Source organism: Ursus maritimus, unplaced genomic scaffold, assembly GCF_017311325.1.
Source record: "Ursus maritimus isolate PB19 unplaced genomic scaffold, ASM1731132v1 scaffold_18, whole genome shotgun sequence".
In the NCBI taxonomy this organism is placed as follows: domain Eukaryota; kingdom Metazoa; phylum Chordata; class Mammalia; order Carnivora; family Ursidae; genus Ursus; species Ursus maritimus.
In genome coordinates this window covers 3,766,079-3,789,190 of record NW_024424230.1, presented here as the reverse complement: position 1 = coordinate 3,789,190, position 23,112 = coordinate 3,766,079, and the positions used below count along the sequence as shown (strand labels likewise).

Genomic DNA, 23,112 nt, shown 5'->3' with positions numbered 1-23,112 from the left:
GTGGACCTCTTTCCTTGGGGTTCTGAGGATGGGGTTGGTCCGAGGGCCACTCAGGGACAGCACAGGCCTTGTAAGGCCTTTACCTCCTGCTGGACTTGTATGGCCTCCGGATCAGGTGATCAGTCGTAGCGTTAGTGGTTGTGGGTAGTGTGAGTGTTTGCAGCCACATTTGTCAGCAGGGTCAGTAGGAATAGCTGAGGAATGTTCAGATACAGGAGAATGACACACGCCATAGTTTCACTTACAACATCAATCACCAGTAACCCATCCTAAATTAGCCCAGGAGTCCAAAAAGTTTTTTTTTTTTCCAATGCCTTTTTTATGTACACAGTTGCCTTTGAGTTTAATTTGAATGGTTTTGTCTTTTCTTAAAATTATGAATAGGGCTCTTCAGGTGTGGTACAGTGCGGGATCTTGAAAGGAGCAGGGCTGATGGGAAAAAGAGGGCCAGGGGCAGACCATTCAAAACCCACGCAGCCTGGGAACCAGAGCACGCACAAAAGAAATCATCGTAAAACAAAACAAGTTTCTAATAAATAAAGAAATACTATAGTAAATATGAGGCTCTACATTGGGGAAAAGGTGAGCGACAGAAGCTTGTTGAGATGCGGGGAGGAGCACGGAGCCGGGCGCAGAGGACTGGCTTCCCTGCGCACGCCGGATCCGGCTGGCCAGCTGCCGGGCGGCCCTCTCGCCGGGCGCGAACGTCCACGTGCTGCAGGAACCGGTGGGAACCACGCGGCGCCCTTGTGAGCTGGATGCGGTTCCTCGGTTGACCGATGGAGGACGAGCTGGACGCTGGCTTTCTCCAGCAGAGCACGGGTCGGTCGGAGCATCGCGGCTGTGGGTCTTCTCTTCGGGGCTGTTTTGCTTGGCCAATCTCGGGCCTGTTACGGTCCCTTTTCCTGGTGAAGGATGAGCTCTGGGTGTCCCACGCTCGATGGCCTTGGTTCGATGCTGGCTTCGTGTTCCCCCGGATCTCACTTTTGTGACTTGGAGACAGTGGATACTAGTTACAAAAGGAGGTCTGAGCTTAGTAGGAGTTGGTAAATGTAGCTGAAAAAACAAAGATTATTTGACCTCATTCTTTTCAAAGATAATAATCCGGCCCTGAATATGGGAGAGCTCCTCTTGGTCCCCATCTCCCCTCGCCTCTCTCTCTCCACCTCCGTCTCTGTCTGTCTGTCTGTCTCTCTTTGTTCCCCATGCCCTGTGTGTGTGCGCGTCTGCTAACACCATAGGAGAGAATTCTTTTAAAAGTTAATGAAGGAGTTGCAGTGGAACCCTATTAGATTTTCCTTCCATTAAATGCCTGCTACAGACTTTTAATGGATGTTTTTAACTAGGCATTGTTATCAAAAGGACTGTTGCACAAATTAAAACCAGGCTACAATCTGTGAAGAGAAACTGGATTTACTTTTTGCCCTTAGCTAAAACAGAGAGGAGCTGGGAGGAGGTGAATTTCACGTTGGTATTTTGAGAGGTTGGATTCAGGAAGATAGCCAGTACTACCTAGAGCTATGGAAGTAGTAAAACACTTTGCGGGGGTCTCTCTTTGTGAGATGAAGGCATTAACAGGAACCCTGGATTTTTAGAGGTATGTGAATGTTAATTTTAAACTATTATATTGATATTTAAAATACCTTCTTAGCTTTTATGGGACTGCACTGTGCTTTCTGTATTTAAGCACGTGAAAGCTGTACTAAGAAGGGAAACTTTTCTCCTTACCATAACCACAGCGTACAGACTTGCTAGAAACGGCTGGATTTTTAGTTTCTCATTTCATTCCGATTTATTTGATCTCAGGGTGTCTCCCCCTTTGGCCCTATACAGTCTGTTTACTGAAACTGCAGAATTTGTGTTTCAAGCTTGGGAAATTCTTGTCTTATCTGGGGATGTACCAGAGGACAGGTCCTCATTGGAAGGGACCGTCACTCACATTGTGTCTCAAATTCTTCATAATCTTGGCACTGAGCAAATGATGCCAAGTTCCGTAACGCTGCCCACCGCGTCTACCATAACGGAGAAAAGTTATGAGTTCTTACACTCAGCGTCCTGGTTATTACATCTCAGCTAGCCTTTGTCTCTGACTTCTATTAAGACAGTTTTCTGAAACAAAATCCACGGCCTGGAGCGCCCCGCCCCCGCGAATGTGTGTGCACGTCCTGTCCGTCACCACCAGCAAGGGGGGCGCCCTTACCTTATAAGTATCCCGCCAAGATGCGTGTTTCGAATTTTACTTCCCCTATGCCAGACGTCTTGAAGAGAAGGTCCACCACAGAGCATTTGGGAGTTGGGCATTTCCTGCGACAGACAGGATCCAGTTCTCCGGCGGGAAGTCGCCGAGATGCGTGCACCGCGCGGGGCTGTCTCGCTGCCTGCGACAATGTGAGTAACGTGGGCGTGTCGCGTGGCAGAGGAAGAAGAGGAAGTGCTGTGGCTTCTTGGGCTGTCCCTCCTCACCTCAGGAACGTGGGGGTGACGTTGGGAGTCCCCGATCTCTGTTCAAACCCTGATGGGGCATCGCAGATATCTGTGGTGTTGGCACACAGACCTGGATGGGTGTGTGTGTGTGTGTGTGTGAGAGAGAGAGAGAGAGAGAGAGAGAGAGAGAGAGAGAAAGGTAGAGCCCTTCATCAGGTCCATCGAAATGTGCCCCAATGCAGAGCTGTCCATCGCTCGGCTGCCGGGGAGCTCAGAGCACACAATTAGAGCGACTGAAATCTCTGATAGTAGATTTAATTTTATGAGCTGTATTATCCAAGGATCCTAAGCCATTGAGATCATGTCCGAGTCACAGAGTGTAGAAGACGTGATGCCTTTGATTCTTTGTGTGTGTGTGTGTGGTGGGGGGGAATTAAAAACCCGTGGCCTTTTTTTCTTTTAGGCACAAAACTAGTGTAATTGAAAGAATAATTTGATCTGCTGCTGCTACAGGAGAAGAGCTTGAGATGTGGCAAATTTTCTCTCCTTTCCTGCAAACTCAAGAATTTAATGCTAGCAGGTGAAGTTCTGAAGGCTACTATCAAGTATACAGAGACAATAACTGTCTTCAAAGTGGAATTTTGTCAATATTTTTTGCTGTGGGCCAAAGAACATTCGCGGTAATGGAGTACCGAGGCTCGACTTGGAGATGTTGAGGCGAGCGAGGGCCTGGAGGATTTATTCCGAGTTTGAGCCCGCAGTAATTTGGCGGTATATATGGCTTCATAATCTTGGCTCTGGCAAACGGAGGCGCCCGAGCACAGTGCTGTCTTCGGCCAGCGCCCTGGCGGGTGTGCTGCGCGGGGCCGGGGAGGCAGCAGAAGGCCCCCTGGCTGGCAGCTTCTCTTCTGACGGCCCCGTCAGCCCACCGCCGGCTCCCCAGCTTCAGCAGGTGCCAGTGTTTGCGGACGGATGAAGCACACGGCACGGGTGCCGGACGTCGGCCAGGCCGTGGCCATGACCTTGTGTTGGCGGTCGGGCGGTGCAGCCACCTCTCCTCCCCACGGCTGCCGGGGCTGCGGTCTCCCCGGCCGGCCAAGGCGCCGTGCCCCTGCTTCTCAAGATGCCATCGCGCCAGGCCCTCGTGGGAAGTTGGTCGAAGAACAGACGGCACAACCCACAAGATCGAATGGCCTTTGTGACTTAAGACAGACGTGAGGTTCAGGGCACCGACGGCCTTGCCTCCTGAGTTACCTGACTTTAAAAGGAGTCACCCCTCCAATTGCAGTGTGGAAAGCACCCTTCCCCTCGTTGGGTCTGTGAGGGCTGGTGCGTGCACAGTGAGGGCCCTTCTGGGAAAGCAGTTTTCTGATACAGAGGGGATGCCAGTTTTGTCCTTTTGCTAATATTCTGTGTATTTAGTATAATTAGGGAAAGAGAAGAGTAGCCACACATCCACGGAGCAGTGAAACAACAGCTTGGTCCTTCTCTTGAAGTGTGAAAAATAGGGGCGACTTTATCATTAAATGTCCTTGTTGCTGTGCTCATTTGAAATGTTTAGACTTTACCTTTTTTTTTTTTTTTAAAGCTTCCTGTTCATTTTAATGGAAAAGGGTGATAGCTGAGGATTTTATTTATTCAGAGCCACGGTGCTGGCAAAGTGAAAGTAAACCGTAGACTTCCGGCTGCATTTAAAACCCAGAAAAACAGAACTCTGTTTTCTAAGATATAAAGATAAGGGCAGTAGTCAAATGCATTTTTTGGGAAGAAATTTCGAACAACAGAAACCACCCAGAACTATTTTTTATTGAGGATAGCTATGAAAAATATATGCAAGCTTACAAAAATGTTTCTAGCCCTGAAAAATATACATCCACCCACCAGACAGGCCGTCCGTCATGCCCGCGGACGGCGTCCGAATCGTGGCTCATCGCCGTATCAGCGCCTTTAAGGACTGCGTTCTCGTTCAAGTGTCAAATTCTTACTTGGGTCCGACTTGATAATTCTGCTGGCTCTTAATGAAGACTTTTTCCTTCAGAAATATCATGGCATGAAGTTTCGGAATGTGATAAAAGTGTATTCATCCCTAGGTTAGTATAGAAAGTACTAGATTTGGGTCCACATATTTCTTTTATGCTCATATTCATGTGTGCATTTCGGACACTAATATGGGATTGTTTGGTACTCCTTTGTCATTACGTGTCATTCAAAGATTATTTATCATGATGAGGCAGAGTAATAGTGAACTCAGAAATGTGGAGACTAAAAATATCAATTTATTTCTGTAAATACAGTGGACAGTTAATTGGCCTATATTAATGGAGGCCTGAAGTAAAAGAAGATAGAAAAACTACAGATTCTAAGAAATGTGTTTTTTTTTCTCATTTGGAGTCCATTTTATATAGGAAGCTCGTGTTTTAATGAAGTATGATGTATATGTATATATTTACTTGCCTAATTTTATTTTTCCTATTAATAATACAGTCGGCTTGGTCTAGTATGTCCAACTGCACAAACTGTATTCATTTAATTATGCTCTATAGGGTCTGCATTCCTTGCTGAGTCTTGTGTGATGAAGCTGAGAATTTCTTTGTAGACAGTTAAGAAGCAACAGCGGAAGCAAGGATTCAGACATCTGGTGTGTTAGGAAGCAGGTGGAGTCCTACCCCAGTGGGATTAAGGATGAGCCCTTTCTGTTTTGGAGGATGGACACGTGCTTTCCAGTGTGGAGGGAGCCGTCCCCATGCCTGCAGCTTGTTGCATGGGGAAGGGGCAGGACAGGTCTGGTTAGGAGGCCCCGTGGCTGTCCCCCGCTTGTAGGCGGAGCTAGAGCAGACGGCACTGCACCCCACGGAACCTCGCTGCTCCCCACTGGCTGTGCTGCCCTCCTTCTCTGTTCACAGCCTCCTCAAGGGTGAAACTTTAGAGACTTTTCGGCACCTGCCTTCCCCTATGCTCCAGGTCACCTGGGTCTCCAGGTTCTGGTTGTGTTGTTTTTGCACACGTCTCTGCAGGGGACTCTCCCCCCATCCCTAATGCACCCCCAACTTTGCTTTGTCACCAGTACTTCATGCTGGGCCAACTGCCCCAATATTCCTCTCTGGGGTAGTCTTACGTGTAGCTCTTCCCACAGTGATCCTGGGAAACGCTGTCCTAGAAAAGGTTAAGAATCCCAAGTTTTTTTGCGACAACCCAGTTGTGGGTCCTTGGGAAATTAAGGTATCCTGCCCAGGCCCCAGTTTCTCCATCTCTGAAGTGAGGGGGTGGGGTTAGAAGCAGGCTCTGTTCTGTCCTGGGCTCTGCCCTGTGCTCCACCTGGGTCTCTTTCCTGCTCCTCTGTCCATCAGCGATGAATCCCAGACTTTGCTTTTACACTGTTCCCCTGGGTCCCCCTGCCCGGACTGAGTACCTGGAAGGACTTCCCTACACCGAGTTCCTGCCGTTTGAGGGGTCTTTCCTTCCAGTGCAGCTGCCAGTACACACCCCCCTCTGTTCCCCGCATCTGGCCCTGTTGCACTGGGTCTGTGTTCCTTGCTAGAGTGAGGACTCCTTGAAATTGGAGCTGCCTTCCCTTTGCCCCTCCACTGCTCTGCATGGTGCCCAACACACAGGAGACCCTGAGTCAGCTTTCGGTGAGTGAATGAGTGAATGGGCAACCAGCCAGCCAACGAGTAAATGGGTCATTCAGTCTTACCAATTCCTCTGCTAAGATCACTCCTTCCTGGAAGCCAAGAGAACAGTCCCTCAACAGGAGGGCTGTAGAGCTCTTTGGTCTCCATAGAAGGCTTGGTCACCATAGGGCTCCAGGCTTAGGTCATTGCCAGAGTGTTAAGTTCCTAAATGAGCTGATGCGTCTTTGCATCAGAGATGTTTCTTGACTAACTCACCAGATGGAGTAACTCAGAGTTACTGGCCATGTTGGAATCACGCATTTAGGGATGGGGGAAATGGAGGTGGTCTTCAGTGGGATTCCTGCAGTGTGTTAGGAGCTGAAGGAACCCAGGCCGGCTGGGCAGCTGACGGTGGCAGGTGAGGGCTGCGGACTCCTACTCCGGCTCTGTCTCTTGCAGGTGCCCTAGACGGCGGAGTGTTTGCAGGGGAGGGGCCTCTGCGGCTCCGCCCGGCGGCTCAACCCTCTTTGCATTCCCTAGCTTTTACCAGCCATCTATTTTTTCTTCTTTTTACTGGCAAACTCCATGACTATTACTTTATCTTTTTAATTTGAGAGAAAATTATGGGGAATTCACTCCTCTATTACTAAATGTTTTTCCTCTTTGTGCAAGTGTTCATGTGATATGCAAAATGTGTAAAATATAGATAAACAAATCAAAAGCATCATTCACGACTACCCAGATGTAGCTGCTGTAAACATCGTACCTGAATTCCTCTAGGATTTTTTTTTTTTTGCCTCTACAGATATTTTTTAAAACAACAATGGGGTAATGGTGGTATTTATCAGTTTACTCACTAAATGGTGAACAGCTTTTTACATGTTACTCTGTACATTTTCATGATGAGTTCTTTAGTGAAAAAAAATTTTTTTTGACTTGACATTGCTTGGTCAGCCTTTGGTACCTATCGCAAACTTGTCCTCAAAATACGTCAAGGTATCTTTTCATTTATAGTGCATGGAAACGTTCATGCCTCTGAGCCGTTTCCAACCCAGGTATTTTTAATTCTCTGCCAATTTAGTGGCTTTGAAATAGTATCCCCACATTGTTTTCATTTGTATTTCTCGGGTTCCAGGTGAGAGTGAACGTTTTTCCATATATTTTATTAGACAAATGTATTTATTAGACAAAATCCTTTTTGAATTATTTTTGCCCGTGTTTGTTCATTTTTCTGTTGCTTTGTTCATTTTTTTATTGATTTGGAAAAGTTCTAAAAAGGATGTTCAGTCATCTTTCTAGTATTTCTGTAGTAGCAAACACTTTGGTTTGATATCAAAAATTAGTCTATGGAGTTTTTGCCCTCTTCTGTTATCTTTTGAGATTATGCAAGTGATATATACATATATGCCTATGTGTATGTATATAACTTGAACAGAGAAAAATAAATTTTAAAATAGATGAAGCTTATTTGAAATCCTATCCTCTAGAAATAACCAAAGTTGATATTTTGGTGTATTTTCTTCTGGGTCTTTTCCTATGCAAATATATACATATAAATATTTTACATGTATTTTTACCAAAGTGGTTTCTTCCTACACATTTTGTTTGATACTTATTTTTTAGCTCATAACATTTGCCATGTAGTAGAGACCTGCTTTGTCATTTCAAGTACTTGCATAGCATCCCACTTTATTGACATGCACAATTTAGTTGAGAAATCAACCATTGTTGGAAATTTCGTTCTTGCTCAGTTTCACAGATGTAAACAACTGTGTAATTAATATCTCTGTATGTATATCTTGGCAATAGTATCATCATTTCCTTGATAAATTCCCAGAAGTAGAATTACTAGGTCAAAGGTTTTGGCTGTTTTAAATTATTTTGGTACATATACTGCCAACTGGCCTTCTGGGAAGGCGTGTGCATTTCCAGCCCCACCAGCACTATGTGTTTCCCTGGGTTATGGCATATTTTTGATGGACTGAGTTGTTTTTATGTAGTTTAACTGGTCCTTTCCTGCATAGTTTCTGCCTTTGAAGTAATGTTTAAAAGGTGCCTTCCAGCCTTCAAGATTATGTGAATATTTGGTTTTATTGTCTTCTAGTACTTTTATGGATTTATTTTTTATATTTAAATATTTAGTATATCTGAAATTAATTTTGGCATATGGTGTGAGGTGGGCATCTGACTTTATTATTTGTTTTCAAATAACCAGTTTTCCCAGCTCTGTGTATTGAATGATGTGTCCTCTCTCCACGGAATTCTCCTGCAGATGCTCCTTCATTGTGCATGGAGTTCTAGCATGCATTGGGGGTGGTCTCTTCAGCTTGCCCTGTGATTCCAACCAGCAGTCTCTCTATTCCTGACTTGTACACCCCCCCACCCTGTTTTAATTACTGTGGCTATATAATATATTTTGAAATAATCTAAGAGCTTTCTATCTACTCCCTGTACCCCTTCTTCTTCTTCTTTCAAAGAATATTTTTCCTATTCTTCTGTATTAGAGGAAGTTTGGAATCATTTTTGTCAGCTTAAAAAAATAATACTTTAGGTAGTGTGATTGGAATGAGATTAAATTAAGAAATTAATTCAGGAAAACAGCATCTTTATAATAGTAGTTTCTCATTCTAAAAATAAAAATGATATATTTTGAAATATATTCAAGTCTTTTTTTTTTTTTTTTTTGTGCTTCTATGAAGGTTTGTGGATTTTTCACATAGGCCCTTGATGCTGTTTTTTTGTCCTGTGCTGTCTCCTAGGCTATTCATTTGTTCAGTTTGGGTTGTTGTCTCAGGAATGGAGTTACTTTTCTGTTCTAACTGGTTATTATGGGTGGATCGGACAACTGCTGAGTGTTGATAACGTGCTAGCAAGCTCTTTGTATCAGCAGTGATGTTGTTTACCTTTGCATACAGTGGTTCCATCCTACATCTTAGTACTTTTTTTATTGCTACCTTCTCTTATGGCTTTTTTCCTTTCAGAAAAAAACAAAAACAAAAAAACCCCACAGCTCGTCAGCATTGATGAATGTTGGAGAATTTTTGGATTTTTTTTTTAAGTCAACTATCAGTTGAGAATGATGCCTTCAAGCATCTTCTGCAAATAAATCACCGAGGGTGAGAACACCCCAAGCGAGCGGCGTCTGTACGGGAAGCGGGGGAGCCGAGATTTCCCTCGGCTGCTGGACGGTCAGGCAGATAGGGGGACTATTTAGCCTGAAAAGGAAACCACCTTCACGTCTGGGAAGGCCAGCTGCTTCAAAAGTGAAGTCTTTTCAGAGTGAATCGGCAGGAAAAGGGGCTTAAACATGGAGAAATAGGGAGAAGGCCTCTATTTGAATGTAAACACCAACCTCCTGGAATAGGGGTTTAGGAAGGGAGGGAGAGGACCTGGTTTTTAAGACGTGTTCATACAAATGCGATCTCTCGGATTCACCCACAGTCTTCGGTTGTAGGGACGGGCTGTGGCGCATCGCTGCCACTTCAGAACACACGCGCTTTTCAGTGTTATCTGGTGACAGTGCATGAATCTTTAAAAACTTCTAAAATCAGGCAGGTTTGCCTTTGTAGTGTTTCATTTTTGTTGCTCATGCCTAATTCCTGCTGAATATCCTGAAAATCTTCTAGTGCCTGGGCCTGGGCCTCGGCCTGGGTAGCGTCTACTGGAATATTTATGCTTTTTGGGTCATCTCCCATGGTCATCTTTAACCTAATGTAAAATCCTTTTTCTTTTTTCATGATTCTATTTGGTTTTAAAATAAAAATGAAATCTTGGTGTGTTGTATTCTGTAGAATAATGTGGAATGAACAGTTGTGTTTTTGTTCGGCTTTCAGAATACGTTAGGGCCCCCTCCCTATCGCCCCTACCTGTGGAAAAGGAATGCTTCCTGCTTTGAGGGACTCTAGGAGGACTTGATGTGATCGTGTATAAATACGGCTTCGAGACATTCATAAGCATATATGTATATCATTTTGAAACAGTAAAACCTCAGCTATCTTGAAACCAATTAATTACCATCTTTATTTTTCTGGGACAGAGTAAAGAGTCAGAGGGAATAAAAGGACATCAGGCATCAAAATCCATGTGCCGAATTCATACAAGTATTAATAGAAGTATCTCTAGGTCCTCCCTCACCGTGTGAATTTTATTTTTCTGTTACACACAGTTCTAAAAGTCACACATATCTCTTCTCCTAGGCTACCACAAATTAACAGTAGCAAATTGGAAGTAAGGAAAAGCACACAGATAACAGTGGGAAATGATAGCAGAGGACTGAATAGTAAGGGAGAAGAAAGGGGGGAAAACCTGTTGTAAAAGAATGAATCACATGAAAAACACAGCATTGCAGGCCACTTAGTGGAAATGGAATTGTTCTCTGCCCCTTTGTGGTCGGTACTGACTGTTCACAGTTTTTGTATCTAGTTGTCAGGCAAATGTTAATAGTGTACAGTAGACTTCAAGTAATGCGACAAAAGCGTGTCCATTTTATGTAGATTTTCCAGTGTTTAAACATTTTTATAAAATTCTGCTTAAAAGAGTAAACCTTCAACTATCCAGAACACCCAGCTTCCCCAAATGGGTCCTAAATACTTGTGGTTTTCAGTCAATAATGTATTTTAAATCATTGATGGGATAAATTCTTTTTGTATTTTTTGGAAACACTTTTGCGTATAATTTCACAATGGTTAAGTCTGCTTTCTGCATCTGTTTTAATGTGTATATATATATATATATATATATATATATATATATATATATATATATATATAAATATATTAAGGCGAATTGGCTGGAAACTATTTGGTTCTGTTCTTCTGACATGCCTATTTCCTTTCTCCCTCCCCCATCATCTGGGATGCTTTCTGTGATCCCGCCTTGGGAAGAGGGGAGCGCCTCTTGCGTTGTTTCAGCTTGCGTGGGTCTGACTACACCCGCAGCTGCCCATTCAGCCCATTCACCTCCAGTCTTTCCATTTGCCCACTTGGCGGAGGTGAGGTGCTGGGTGCTCTGCCAGAAGGAACTGGAGACGATGTTACCAAGATGTGCGAAGTTGACCACCAGGGTACCTTTAGCTTAATAAGAAACAAATAATGCTAAATATAGGGGTACTACTGACACTTACACTTAAATGTAACTTTTCTATTTTCTATTTTAACCAATCTTTTTTCTGACATCACTGAGGTTACGGTACAAGCCAACTTCTCCTTCTTAAAAGGTAGAAATGAAGCCTAACATATGATATACTATCTAAAAATAATCTTAGGAAAATGCTACTTGTTTTTTCTTTCTTTTTTTTTCGTCTTCTTCTTTTTTTTTTTTTTTTTGGTACCTATGTAAGGTCTAGCTTTTAACATTTCTAAGAAAGAACTTTGAAAATAGCCACCTGGATTGTTTGATTGCTAGTGAACACGGTGGGATTGTTGCAGGGATAACTGTGGTTACAAACACAGAAGTTAACAAGTAGACCACCTTTTGTGTATTTTACTTCTTGTACTCGGGAGGAGACTGAGCTGATAAAGAAAAATAACATTTGAACTTCTGTCCTAGAAGAATGTCACAAGAACTATTTATTGCTCACTGAAGAAATTAAATTACTTAATGAAGGTGAATTATTAACTTAATTTATTAGGAATTTAATTTGGGAGCTATTTTCATAGGGATATTGGCCAAGGCATGAATGATAACACTTTAATGCATAAAGACACTCGAATGACTTTAAATAGGCAACTAAGTGTATTTCAATAGAAACTGATATTTCTATGTTTTAAGTAATAACAATTCCTCAAAGAAGACCTATTGTCAATATAACTTTGCAATCAGTAAGGAAGTATGATTCCTTTAAGGTGAATTCATTTTCAAAAGGCGTGTTGCTGATCAATGACAGGCATTGTGACGTTACTGTCAGTGAGGTTCCATTTCTCAAACAATTGCAAAGTTGTGTCTCCTCACACTGTAGCTGTGCACTGGTAATATTGAGTCATTAAAGACCAGAACTCACACTGACTGACGTGTCTCGGGGTCTGGTCATAGCAGACAAGCTGGGTCACAGAGGCGTCTGAACCACATAACCCATATTAGGTCACGTGTTCGTGCGATGATTCCAGATCCCAAATCGAGTCTGCTTTTCCTGGCCTTAAAATAAGATGCGTTTGTTGCTTTTACTAGAGAGTTTCTACTTTACCTTTTAAAAACACAGTGGGGTGAGGGGCAGACTTTTATATATCTGTCTGTGAATTAGTGATTCAGATGAAAGCCAGAACTGGTAACTTAGGGACAGTTTACTGGAATCTTCTAGAAACATCATCATGTAATCATTGTTTTAGCAATTCATGAGTTAGGTGGGAGAATTATGAGAAAAAATATCTCATTCTCTAAATAAACTTGGTTTTTTTTTCTTGGAAATTTTTAGTGATTTTAGTAATTTCCATGGTTATGTACAATACGGGATCTTTCTATAATTTCTAAAGCAGCACATCTAATGTAAATACAGGAACCCACCAATAGTGTGCATTTTCACCTGCCCCTTACCCACATATAAACACAGCTAGTGAGGTCAGAAGAGGCATTTTTCTGTTTGAAATCAAGACTTTTGCTTTATCTTTGAGCTGTGGCGTTTCAGATGAAGTAATTTACTTATGGCAGACTTACGGTGAGATGCTATTCTTTTAAAAATATCTAGATAACTTTATTGCCTATTTATCAGAAAATAGTGGTGGTGTGTATTTATTGCCTCAAGGTGTATGTGAAATACCCCTTTACATCTGCATCCTCATGGAAGGACCCAGACTGCTCTTTGCTGCAGTTTTCAACAATTCAGTTAAAATGCTTGATCAAATTGGGCTTCAATTGGGAGATCATTAATGAACTAATCCTTTTATTGACAGATCACTCAAGACCCGAAAGAGCATGTGATTTCTTGTGTTCTGCAGTAATGCGTTTGAAGCATTTACCAAAACTCCTAATGTACGTAGAAGCTGCTACACTGTTCTTAAGTAATGGATCATTTTTTGTTGCCGTTCTAAGCCGTGCTTCTCATCATGGGCCAGAAAGAAGCACACGGTTGGTTGACGTTCCAGAATCCTGACTAGGACTAAGCACAGGAAGTAAGGCTTCAACTTATTCCTAAGAGTAAGTGCTTCCTGTGAGAAAATGTTTTTAAGGTTTATTGATCGAGGCTACTTAGTAAGTTACTAATCTAGGAAGTTGTTCATTTAAAAAAATTTAGTCTTAAGTTGCTTTAGATGCTCTAAGTTAGCAGGGAAAAAATGGCTGGTATCTGTAGCTAAAGTAATGAGAGTCTTTGCTTTTGATTCTGGGCTATTTCTGTCTGATTCGGTGTCTCTGTTGTAGAGAGCGTCATCCCAGAGCACCCCAGTCGCTGGTCGAATCTATTCTCCGTTCCTTATCCTCATGGATTCAAACAGCACTCCTCATTTCAGCTCCTTTTCGCATGTCCCTCTGGTCACAGACACTCAGCTACCTCCTAGCTGAGGCACGCCGTTTGCCTCAGTTGCTTTGTGTGTAAGATGATGGAGTTGTGAGGGGCAAGGGCTGCAAGATAGCTGACGTGCTCCAGACGGGCTCTGGCACTCAGTGCCGTTGGAAGTGCCGGCTGCTGTCATCATTCATGGGGGCGTCTGGACACAGTGCCCCCGACATTATTATTAGTGCAGGAAGAGAGGAGGAGTTCCCTGAGCACGTGGAGCAGTGCCCCTGCAGGCAGCTTGCACCTGCTCATAGGACTTGCCTGCCCTTTACCCTAAGTGCAGCACAGGGTGTCTGCCGGCCTATTGTGGTGTGGGAACACCAGCACGGCGGCTCCTCCGCGGTCACAACTCAGGATGGATTGTTGGGGGAATGGGTGGAGTGTGCGTGGCACACGCTGTCATGGTCCTCTCTGCAAGCCCCCCTCCCCCACTGACATACATTTTGTATTGAAATAGCAACTCCAGGGGTACTAGTCAGCCTCTGATACCCACAGGCACTTCATTCCCCCCCAGCTGCGGGCTAATGTAAATGTTCTGAGCATGTTTAGCGTAGGCTTGGCGAAGCTGTGATGTTTGGTATATCAATTGTATTAAGTGAATCTTTGACTTATGCTAGTTTCAATTTAGGATGGATTTTTCAGGATGTAACCCCATAGTAAGTCAAAGAAAGCTCTGTATATTCTGTGCCATTATAAAAATGCTGCTAAATTGATTTTATGACCCATTAAGGAGTTAGAGCTCTCAGCTTGAAGAACATTGTCCTGGAGTATCCATTTAGGATTTCCCTCCTTATCTTGCCTCACAGTGACCTCAGGAAGGGTGATTGTGCTAGCAACTCATAGATGGTGGTGATGATGATAGTGATGATGGTGGTGATGATGGTGATGGTGATGGGTGAAGTTAATGATGATGGTGATGATGGTGGTGGTGATGGTGACAATGGTGATGATGATGGTGATGGGTGAAGATAATGATGGTGATGATGATGATGGTGATGGGTGAAGATGATGATGATGATGATGATGGTGATGGTGGTGGTGGTGATGGTGACAGTGGTGATGATGATGGTGATGGTGACAATGGTGATGATGATGGTGATGGGTGAAGATGATGATGGTGATGATGATAGTGATGGTGATGATGATGGTGATGATGGTGATGATGATAATGATGGTGATGATGATGGTGGTGATGGTGACAATGGTGATGATGGTGGTGGGTGAAGATGTTGATGATGGTGATGATGATAGTGATGGTGATGATGGTGATGATGATGGTGGTGATGGTGACAATGGTGATGATGGTGGTGGGTGAAGATGATGATGATGGTGATGATGATAGTGATGGTGATGATGGTGGTGATGGTGACAATGGTGATGATGATGGTGAGGGGTGAAGATGATGGTGATGGTGATAGTGATGGTAATGATGATGGTGACAGTGATGATGGTCATTTAGCTACCACTTATTTGCATGGTCTTACCTTATTTTTAAAATTTTAAAGCAATACATGCTTATTTTAACTAGTAGAGTAAAGGTGTATAAAATAATTAGCATTCATAATAAAAACGGCTAAAGAAAGTTATTAATCTTTCCCCTTCTCTGCCTCTCCATCTGCCCTCCCACAAAGGTAACCCATGAAAACAGCCTGGTTCTGTTTTCCTCACCTTTCTCTCTGCTCTTGCGTATGTGTGAAAACATGTACTACGTGTGGGGTTATCTTTATTCTCTGAAAAGTAGAATCCATCTGTGCACTTTGATTTTCTCACTTAAAACTATGTCCTGGAGCGCCTGGGTGGCACAGCGGTTAAGCGTCTGCCTTCAGCTCAGGGCGTGATCCTGGCGTCATGGGATCGAGCCCCACATCAGGCTCCTCCGCTATGAGCCTGCTTCTTCCTCTCCCCTGCTTGTGTTCCCTCTCTCGCTGGCTGTCTCTATCTCTGTCGAATAAATAAATAAAATCTTTAAAAAAAAAAAAAAAACTATGTCCTGATCGCCTCTCAGAGAGATGTCTTAGTCTGTTTTGAGGCTGTAAACTTTTCGGGCTGTGGCTGTCCCACATTTGTTCAGCCTCTAGCTTATTGGTGGGTGTTCAGGTTGCTTCTGGTTGTGGACCACCCCAAATCGTGCTGCTGGATGTTTACGTATTTCAAAGGACAAGCTCTCCAGTAGGCGCCTTGCAGGGTCAGGGAGTTTGTCGTTTTCATTGTCAAATTGCTTTCCAGAACCGTGTCATCCCGTCAGCTCACCAAGCGTGCGGCGTCCCAGGCTCAGTGTGAGCCTCTCACGACGCTTGAGCCACCGGGGCCTCACACAACTCCGTGCTTGTTTGTCCTGGCAGAGTCCTGTGGGGGGGGGGGTGCGTGGGTGCCTGAGTGTGTGAGCACGGGGCTCGGAGGGCTCCTTCTGTGTCCCCGCCCAGCTTCTTAGCCTGCTGCTTCTCATGTGTCCTTGGCGTTGCTCTCTAGGGTATGAATTTACTTCAACAATAAACGTTCCTTCATATCTTCTTGGACAAGGTAAGGATTTCTTCTGCCCTTGCCTTTTCCCGAACACCGGGTCTGCAGCTCTGGGAGAGTGCTTCCAGCATTTTGTCGTGCATTGAAACGAGTTGAAGGTGTCCTTCTCACATCCTACCTTTCAGTTCTGTGAAGACAAGGGCTGCCTCTCCCTCGTGCGTCTCTGCAGTGAGTGACCTGCCACCAGGTTGCCGGCGCTCAGTCCATGGCATCAGAGCACACAGAAGTGTGTGGGCAGAGGCTCTGTGTCCATGGTTGTGGACCGTCATCTCCATCTGCCATTTTCTCATGCGTCACTGCGCCACCTAGGGTTCCCGTCATCTGTCCTGAGATGGGGAGGCATAGGCCAGCTGCTGATTCCCCCGGACCAGGCTTTGCAGAGGAGATAGTGGGGTGGGGCTTGACAGCATCCCGGTGGTCACTTGGGTTCCATGGATGCTGAGCAGTTCTGCCTCTATGGCACCGTCGTTTGGCCTGAAACAGTATGCGTTCCCTGCACGCCCGGGGACCAGACACAGCTGTAGCGCCGTGACACATGCCTGTGCCCGGGGAAGCCTTCATCTCCCAGGTTTGAAGGGACACAGGTAGATTGGCCTCAGGTGATGTCGTAGGTTAATACTTACTATCTCCGTAGTACCGCTGATGTCAGATGTAATGGATTAAAATCGCCCGGTGGACTGGAGGTGTACTTCTGTCTCCCGGCTGCCAATCTCGGTCTGGGTCTGCAGTTCCCTCTCTCTCTGACCTCATTTTCCAGCTGTCCTCGAAAGACTCCTTCCTGGAGGTCCTTAGCCTGCTGAGTTGCTAAGGTGATGGCTGTTGCAGCCCAGCTCGAGAATGAGGGACGTGAGGGCTGTGTCGGACAGAACGAGCGTACAGTAACAACCCCCGTGGCTCTGCGGGTCAAGTGACTGAGCTGGCTGTCCCGCTCACGCTCCTCGCCTGTCTCTGTGGAGGCGGCTAGGTGCCCGTGCTCAGGCGCTCGGCTGATGGGCTGCCACCATCTGGACCATTGCTGGTCACTGTGGTGGGTGTGGTGGGTGGCATGCACGCCTGCTTTAAAGGCTCCCCGGACGGGACATAGCGTCGCTTCTGCTCACATGTCCTCACCCGCTTCTGATCTCAAGGTGGCAGGGGAGGGTGGTCTGCAATGTGCTTGGAAAAGAACTGGCCAGCAACCCTCATGCTTGCTACGGAGGCCAGGTAGAAAGGTGGGAAGAAAAGACAGAGGAAAGGACAGCAGATTCTACGACTATAAGGAAGAAACTCTTGTCTCGTAAGAGATGAGCTGACTAATTCTGCCAAAGAGAAGTTCCGAAAACGCTCTGATTGACGGCAGCATCATTGTAACAAATTTATGGCCTCCTGGGTGATTGCTTTGAAGGACAGCAGTTGTCTCTACAGAAAGATGTTCTGTAAAGAACGTTGGAGTGCTTGTCAGCTCATACTGGCATCTTTAATACATGGCCTGACCCACGCACCCATTACCATAAACTCAACCACAGGCAGACATCCGGAGGGGAAGACACCTGAGTACTTCCTGGGGGGGCCATGGAAGCGCGCAGGAAGTGCCGTTGGCAGGGGGGCTGCCCCAGCCCACAGGAGCCTTGCCACCTCCTAGAAGGCTGGGAGTCCTGTTGTGGCTTTCTTCAAGACTTCTGGTTCTTTCTACCTTGTTGAAATCATAATTTCTCATTTCATAGTTACTAATGTAGTCACTTCTTGACTGTAACTGATAAGAGGGAATCATCGTGTGTCTTTCACAGCTGCACTGTTTCAGTGCTGGGGGATCTTTGGCCAAAAGGAAAAGCCCTGCTTTTGGAGGATTTGAAATATCAAATAGGAGTTTCCATGTGGGGGAGCATGTTAATGTCCATATAGGGCGATTTTACAGATCAGCTTATCAATGTGCAATAAACGAACAAATGAATGGCTACCACTCCCGTGGGATTTGGCCACCATTTGAAGGAAACCCTTGAGTTTGTGTCCTCCACAGGGGGGAGGAGCCCTGCCTTGTATTACCTCCGGGTGCGGGGTGAGGCTCTGGCCTCGAGGAGATGGCGGCCTCCAATCCAGTTGAGAGACGTAACACTGGGTCTCTAAGGCTTTTGTGTTTTAGAGAGAACTTGCCCCGAACTAACAAATCTCCTTGATTTCTCAGAAAGCATTTGCGTGCTCCCTGGTTGATCAGGAGATTCTGGTTACCATCTATGTTCTCCTTTTGTTGTACTGTTAAAAAAAAAGGGCAGAGATGATGACGTCAGGTAAGAACATTGTGCGACACGATATTGAGTCAGACTAAAGACAGTAATATGGTTTTCTATATTCTTTTATCCACTCAGTAAATCTTTATCGAGGGCCTGCTGTGTGCTAAGCACTGTTACAGGTGTTCAGAACTATGGCCAATATGATACGGTGCGTGTGACGGGCTGACTTACGATATACACGTCATTGTCAAATTGCCTCTTGGCTAGGGCCATCGGGTATGTCCCGCTGAACCTGAGAGAGCAGTACACTGGATGAGGCATACATCTTGGCCTCAGCATTGACCCTGTTGGAAGGAAAACAAACGCGGTCTTCGTATTCTGGTGGAAGCAAGGCCCTTTCTGTTTCCAGCAGCCACGCCTCTGCTCATGCTGCTCCCTTTCGCATCTTTCCTGCCCTTCGCTGCCTTTGGAAATCCTTTTTGACTACTTAGGGCAGCTCAGCGTTTTCTCTTTGAGAAGCCCTCCTACGTCCCCTCCTCCTTTTGGGAAGCAGAAGCTCTTCCTTCACAGTGTGGCCAGGACCCTTCCCTCCACTGGTTCAGCATGTCCCTGTTTCACCCTGTCTTGGTCACTGTCTTCTTACCCATTGTCTCTGCCTGCGTGTTGCTGCTTCTGGCCCTCAAAACTCGAAGAACATTTTCAGGTTGGAGTGGGTTTTCAGGATTATCTGCTACCCCCCTGCCTTTTTCGTAGATGAGGAGAAGGAGACTGAGGGCAACTTCCAGATACTGGTCAGGGTCTCCCAGTGGTAACGGTGGTAGAAATTAGATGAGAGGAAGCTCCAGTCTATTCAACGTGCAAGTTCACTAAATACTTGAGTAAATATGTTATTGGCAGTCGTATCTTAAAAAAAGAAGAAAGAACTTGCAATCATTTGTCAGCAATGTAATCTGTCAAAGTGACGTTACTTCCGTGTCACAATCAGATTCATCTTCTATCACTTTGACCTAAGATGCTTTTCTGAGGACGAGAAGGTGCTGTAAGGGTGGGACCTACCTGCATTTCCGTTCATCTTACTGCCTTTTTCACCCTCAATCCATGGTGTTCTTTCTTGACCTCTTAGAGAGATACGCACTTCTGTTTTGTGTTAAATGCCCATATAAATAAGTTATCAATAATCAATATATTCTTCTGACACCATGTTGTATATTTTACAAGTCCTTTTTCTTGCAAGCAAATGTTAGCATTCCTAACTCTTAATACAATTAAATAAACTGAAATAGGTATTTATCCGTTGAGGACATGGTTTGCTGGAGTTACGGGGCCAAGAAACAGTAACTGCATTCAGTATGTCTATGTTTCTTGTTGGCATCTTGGCAACTAACCATAGAGATTGTGGGGTTTTTTTTGTTATTTGTGGTGTTTGTATCAATATTCATACAGATACAGTAATTCAGTGTGAAGGAAAATCAGTGTTTTCTGAGCTGATTTGCATATGCGTGTCAGATCTAGCTATGCCGTTTTTATGGCATGGAGGAAAACAAAATGACCTTTTACCAAGTTTTTGATTCTAGAGGATTCTGTGTTTTGAGTTTGGAGGGAGGGGCTGCAGAGGAAAAGGGAAGAAGCAATTGTTGATTTATATCATGATGCCAGCAACAGTCAGGAACCTCAGATGCTTTTCAGCTATAATTGTATCTTTGCTCAAGGCTACTGTAGTTAGACTACATTAAATTCCATTGTCAGTCGGCTCTAGAGTTTCAAGGAGCTTGTGCTGATGCTGACCGTAGGATGGTCCCAACTATCCTTTGTGCTTCTTCTCTTGTTGTAAAGTACAGTGTTATTTTATACACCGGAGATAGTGCATCACGAGAATACATTATATCACTCATTGATAGGATTATGGCACAGTAATCAGAAATACGTGTCAAAACTTATCTAGCTCGCTACCCTCTTCAAGTCCTTGGTTTTCATTACAATTATTTTCCAAAAAGAAATCGAAAATAAAATGTCATTGTGAATAGCATATATCTGAAATGGATAGTTTACCCTTAACAGGAATAGTAGAACACAGTACAGAAGCTTTCAAGTGGCTTCTATCAAAATAATTATCTTAGCAATTATCTCTGCCATTCAGTTAACTTTTGCATGCGACTGGCGTTTCTGTGTCTCTGTGTTATCAACCTCTCGCTTAGAGTTCTCCCAGGAACTATTATACTGACAGATTTTATTTTATTATTAGTATTATTATTACTTTATTTTATTTTTTAGCGCAGAGGGAAAAAAAGGAAGAGAAGGGGCTATTTAACAGGAATTGCACCGGGATGCGTAAGCAGATAGTACGTTCCTTGGAGATCACGGTGGCCGCCTGCGCTGGGAGGTGCTCTGGGCAGGGTCTCCTGACAGCGATTGCACCAGCCAGCCTTGTAAGGCAAAGCCCAGCGGGGACGCTGGACGTTAGAAGTCAGTCCGGAGAAGCCCACGAGGACGCGTGTACTTGAGCGTCTTAAAAACTTTCATTCCTCCACTGTACTCACAAGTCCGTTTTTTGAAATTGAGGGGCAGACGTTCTCAGTTACCAACTCTTCCGTTCAATTACACTTGAGTCAGAGACGTACCAGCCCAGCGAGATCAGCGTCTACTTCCTGCTCTTCCTTCCTTTTTCAGGGAAGTTGAGCACACAGGAAGTGTTAGGGAAGGGGTTTCTGTTTGCTTAAGTGAATACATTAAATTGCTTCTGCTTTAAAAAAAATTTTTTTTTCACTTCGTGGAGCAGTTTTCAGAATGTGATCCCCATTGTTCAGATGCTGGACCATGGTGGAGAAATGGTTTGGGAAGAAGCCTGCTTTGACCTCTACCTCCCTCTTCCCCCCACATCTGTGATTTTCAGGCAGAATTGTTCTGCAAGAGAAATGGATCTCTCAGTGGGGTAACTTTCTTGCAGTTCACTCACCACTGAGGTGGGACCCCTTTGGCTCGTCTCGTGGTCTTGCGTGTGTACTTGAGTGAGTAGAAACACTTTAAAAAAAGTAAACTCCATGCTTTTCTACTGTCATATTTGATTTGAGCTGTGCTCTGATGGTTGTTGGAAGCTAGCATGAAATGCGGTGCCTGCCTGACCCATTTTCGCAGCCCATTATCATAATTTCACTGTCGTATGGCCACTGAGTTAATGTACTTACAAATGACAGAGAAAGTGTGTTACATGACCTTAGGGTTTTCAAAAATTAAATGACGTGGTAGGTCGTATTTCAAAGAATAGCTAAGGAGAATGGTTTTCTTTCCTGCATAAAGTGTCACTACGCATAGCAACAGGATATTGTATTTCTTTTTTATTACACAAAAATGTGAAGCTTTTAAACTCCTAGATTCCCCACATAAAATTTAATATTGGGGTAGGGAATGAGATATCCAGTGGATAAATCTGCTTCCCCATCCCCCCATCCCATCTCAACCCCTCTTTCTCTCCAGATGAAGCACCATCAAAACTTAGAGATGCAGAAATACTTTGAAATTCTTGTTTGGTGATGAATTTAGTATTTTCCCCCCTAAACAAAGCCATGAATTCCCAGCCAAAAGGCAATGAAGTACTTAGATTTACTAAAACATGCTTTGTTGGGGTGCCTAACTGTGGCTTATGTTTTTTTCTTAAGTGCCTTAGGAATTACTTCTCTTTCATTTTAAAAAGTGTTGTTTTTTGTTCGTTGTTTTAAAGATTTGAGTCTTTCGGCTTGAGGTTAAATGAGATCTGGAGGAACTTTTAATTACAGCAAGTGATACTGGTACATCACGGAAGGGGTGGCTGGGGATGAAGGGCCTGAGGGACACCCCGTGCATTCGGAGACGTGGGACAGACCGCAAACGTGCAATCCTGTGGTAGGACCTCCCCCTGTCCTCACCTAACTGTGAGAATCAAGTCACTCATCTGTTCTCGAATTCTCTTTCCAAGTACGAACAATGTATGCCAAGCGGTAGTTCTCTGAAGGAGCCCTCAGGACTTGAAAAGCCACAGACTGACTTACAGATCACACGCACCTGGGCCTCCACACAACAGTAAGAATCCAGAGTCCTTTGCAAGCTGTCTGTGCAGCTAAACCTAGGGCCTGGGTCACAGGGAGGCGGCTGTGTGGTGTCGAGTTGCAGACCCACCTTGACTGGAGTTTAGTGAACACATACCTGACTGGTCTGTAGAAGGAATAGTAATTATCGCTGTTCTCCAGAAGACACCAGAATGAGGGGAAAACAAGTCACGGGCTTATATTCTGTTGAAACATAAGGATGTCCTTTGAAAGCCAAAAAGTGGGACTAAAATTGCGCAGTTTAGATTTTCTTCTGGCTCCTATCTGCAGACTGCGATTGATGGCACTTGAGTCACGAAGTATGGGTGCGGGCGCCCATCGATCTCCTGCAGGACCTGCGCCCCAAGTGTGGGAGGGACTGCTGCACGTCTGCTCCGTGCACCACGGAGCCTTCCAAATGTCAGGTCTGGTGAAGCCCCTGGCAGTGTTGACATAAAGAATATTACTTAAAGTTACTAAAATTTGATGAAGCTTCTAAATTTAGTCTGCACTCTATTGTGCACCAAAATTAAATTGCTGGGGGAAAAAAAGAGGTGGTGGCAATGTGTGTTCAGAAATGACTTGTCATAATTAATTTTTTTTAACCCAACAAATTAGAACATTTAAACATTTTTCTGACATAGCCAAAAAGTTTTTATTTTTTATTACGGATGTAGCGGCTCCGAAAATTGCTTTATTTCCTTGATTTCAATGGACACTAATTGTATGGTTCTATCTTTTCTTAAAACGAATATACACCACGGATACGGAAATATTAAAACGTCTTCCGCGGGGGGGGGGGGGGG

At 44.4% G+C, this 23,112-nt stretch overlaps 1 protein-coding gene and 2 long non-coding RNA genes across 3 annotated transcripts in view; 2 read left to right on the top strand and 1 right to left on the bottom strand.

Moving 5' to 3' along the window:
• Positions 1-509: 509 nt before the first annotated feature.
• Positions 510-2,332, bottom strand: LOC121103234. The gene is made up of 2 exons (XR_005835370.1): positions 2,201-2,332; positions 510-1,009 (listed from the first exon to the last, which is right to left on the bottom strand). It is a non-coding gene; the product is annotated as an uncharacterized LOC121103234 (long non-coding RNA).
• Positions 2,257-4,777, top strand: LOC121103235. Its single transcript, XR_005835371.1, has 2 exons — positions 2,257-2,388; positions 2,888-4,777. It is a non-coding gene; the product is annotated as an uncharacterized LOC121103235 (long non-coding RNA).
• A 13,518-nt stretch (positions 4,778-18,295) lies between these two features.
• TSHZ1 (teashirt zinc finger homeobox 1) overlaps positions 18,296-23,112 on the top strand; it is a 25,940-nt gene continuing 21,123 nt past the window's right edge. Inside the window, exons 1-2 of the mRNA XM_040632348.1 lie at positions 18,296-18,305; positions 19,002-19,056. Of these exons, the coding sequence (XP_040488282.1) occupies positions 18,296-18,305; positions 19,002-19,056 (65 nt within the window). The remainder of the gene's footprint in view (positions 18,306-19,001; positions 19,057-23,112) is intronic.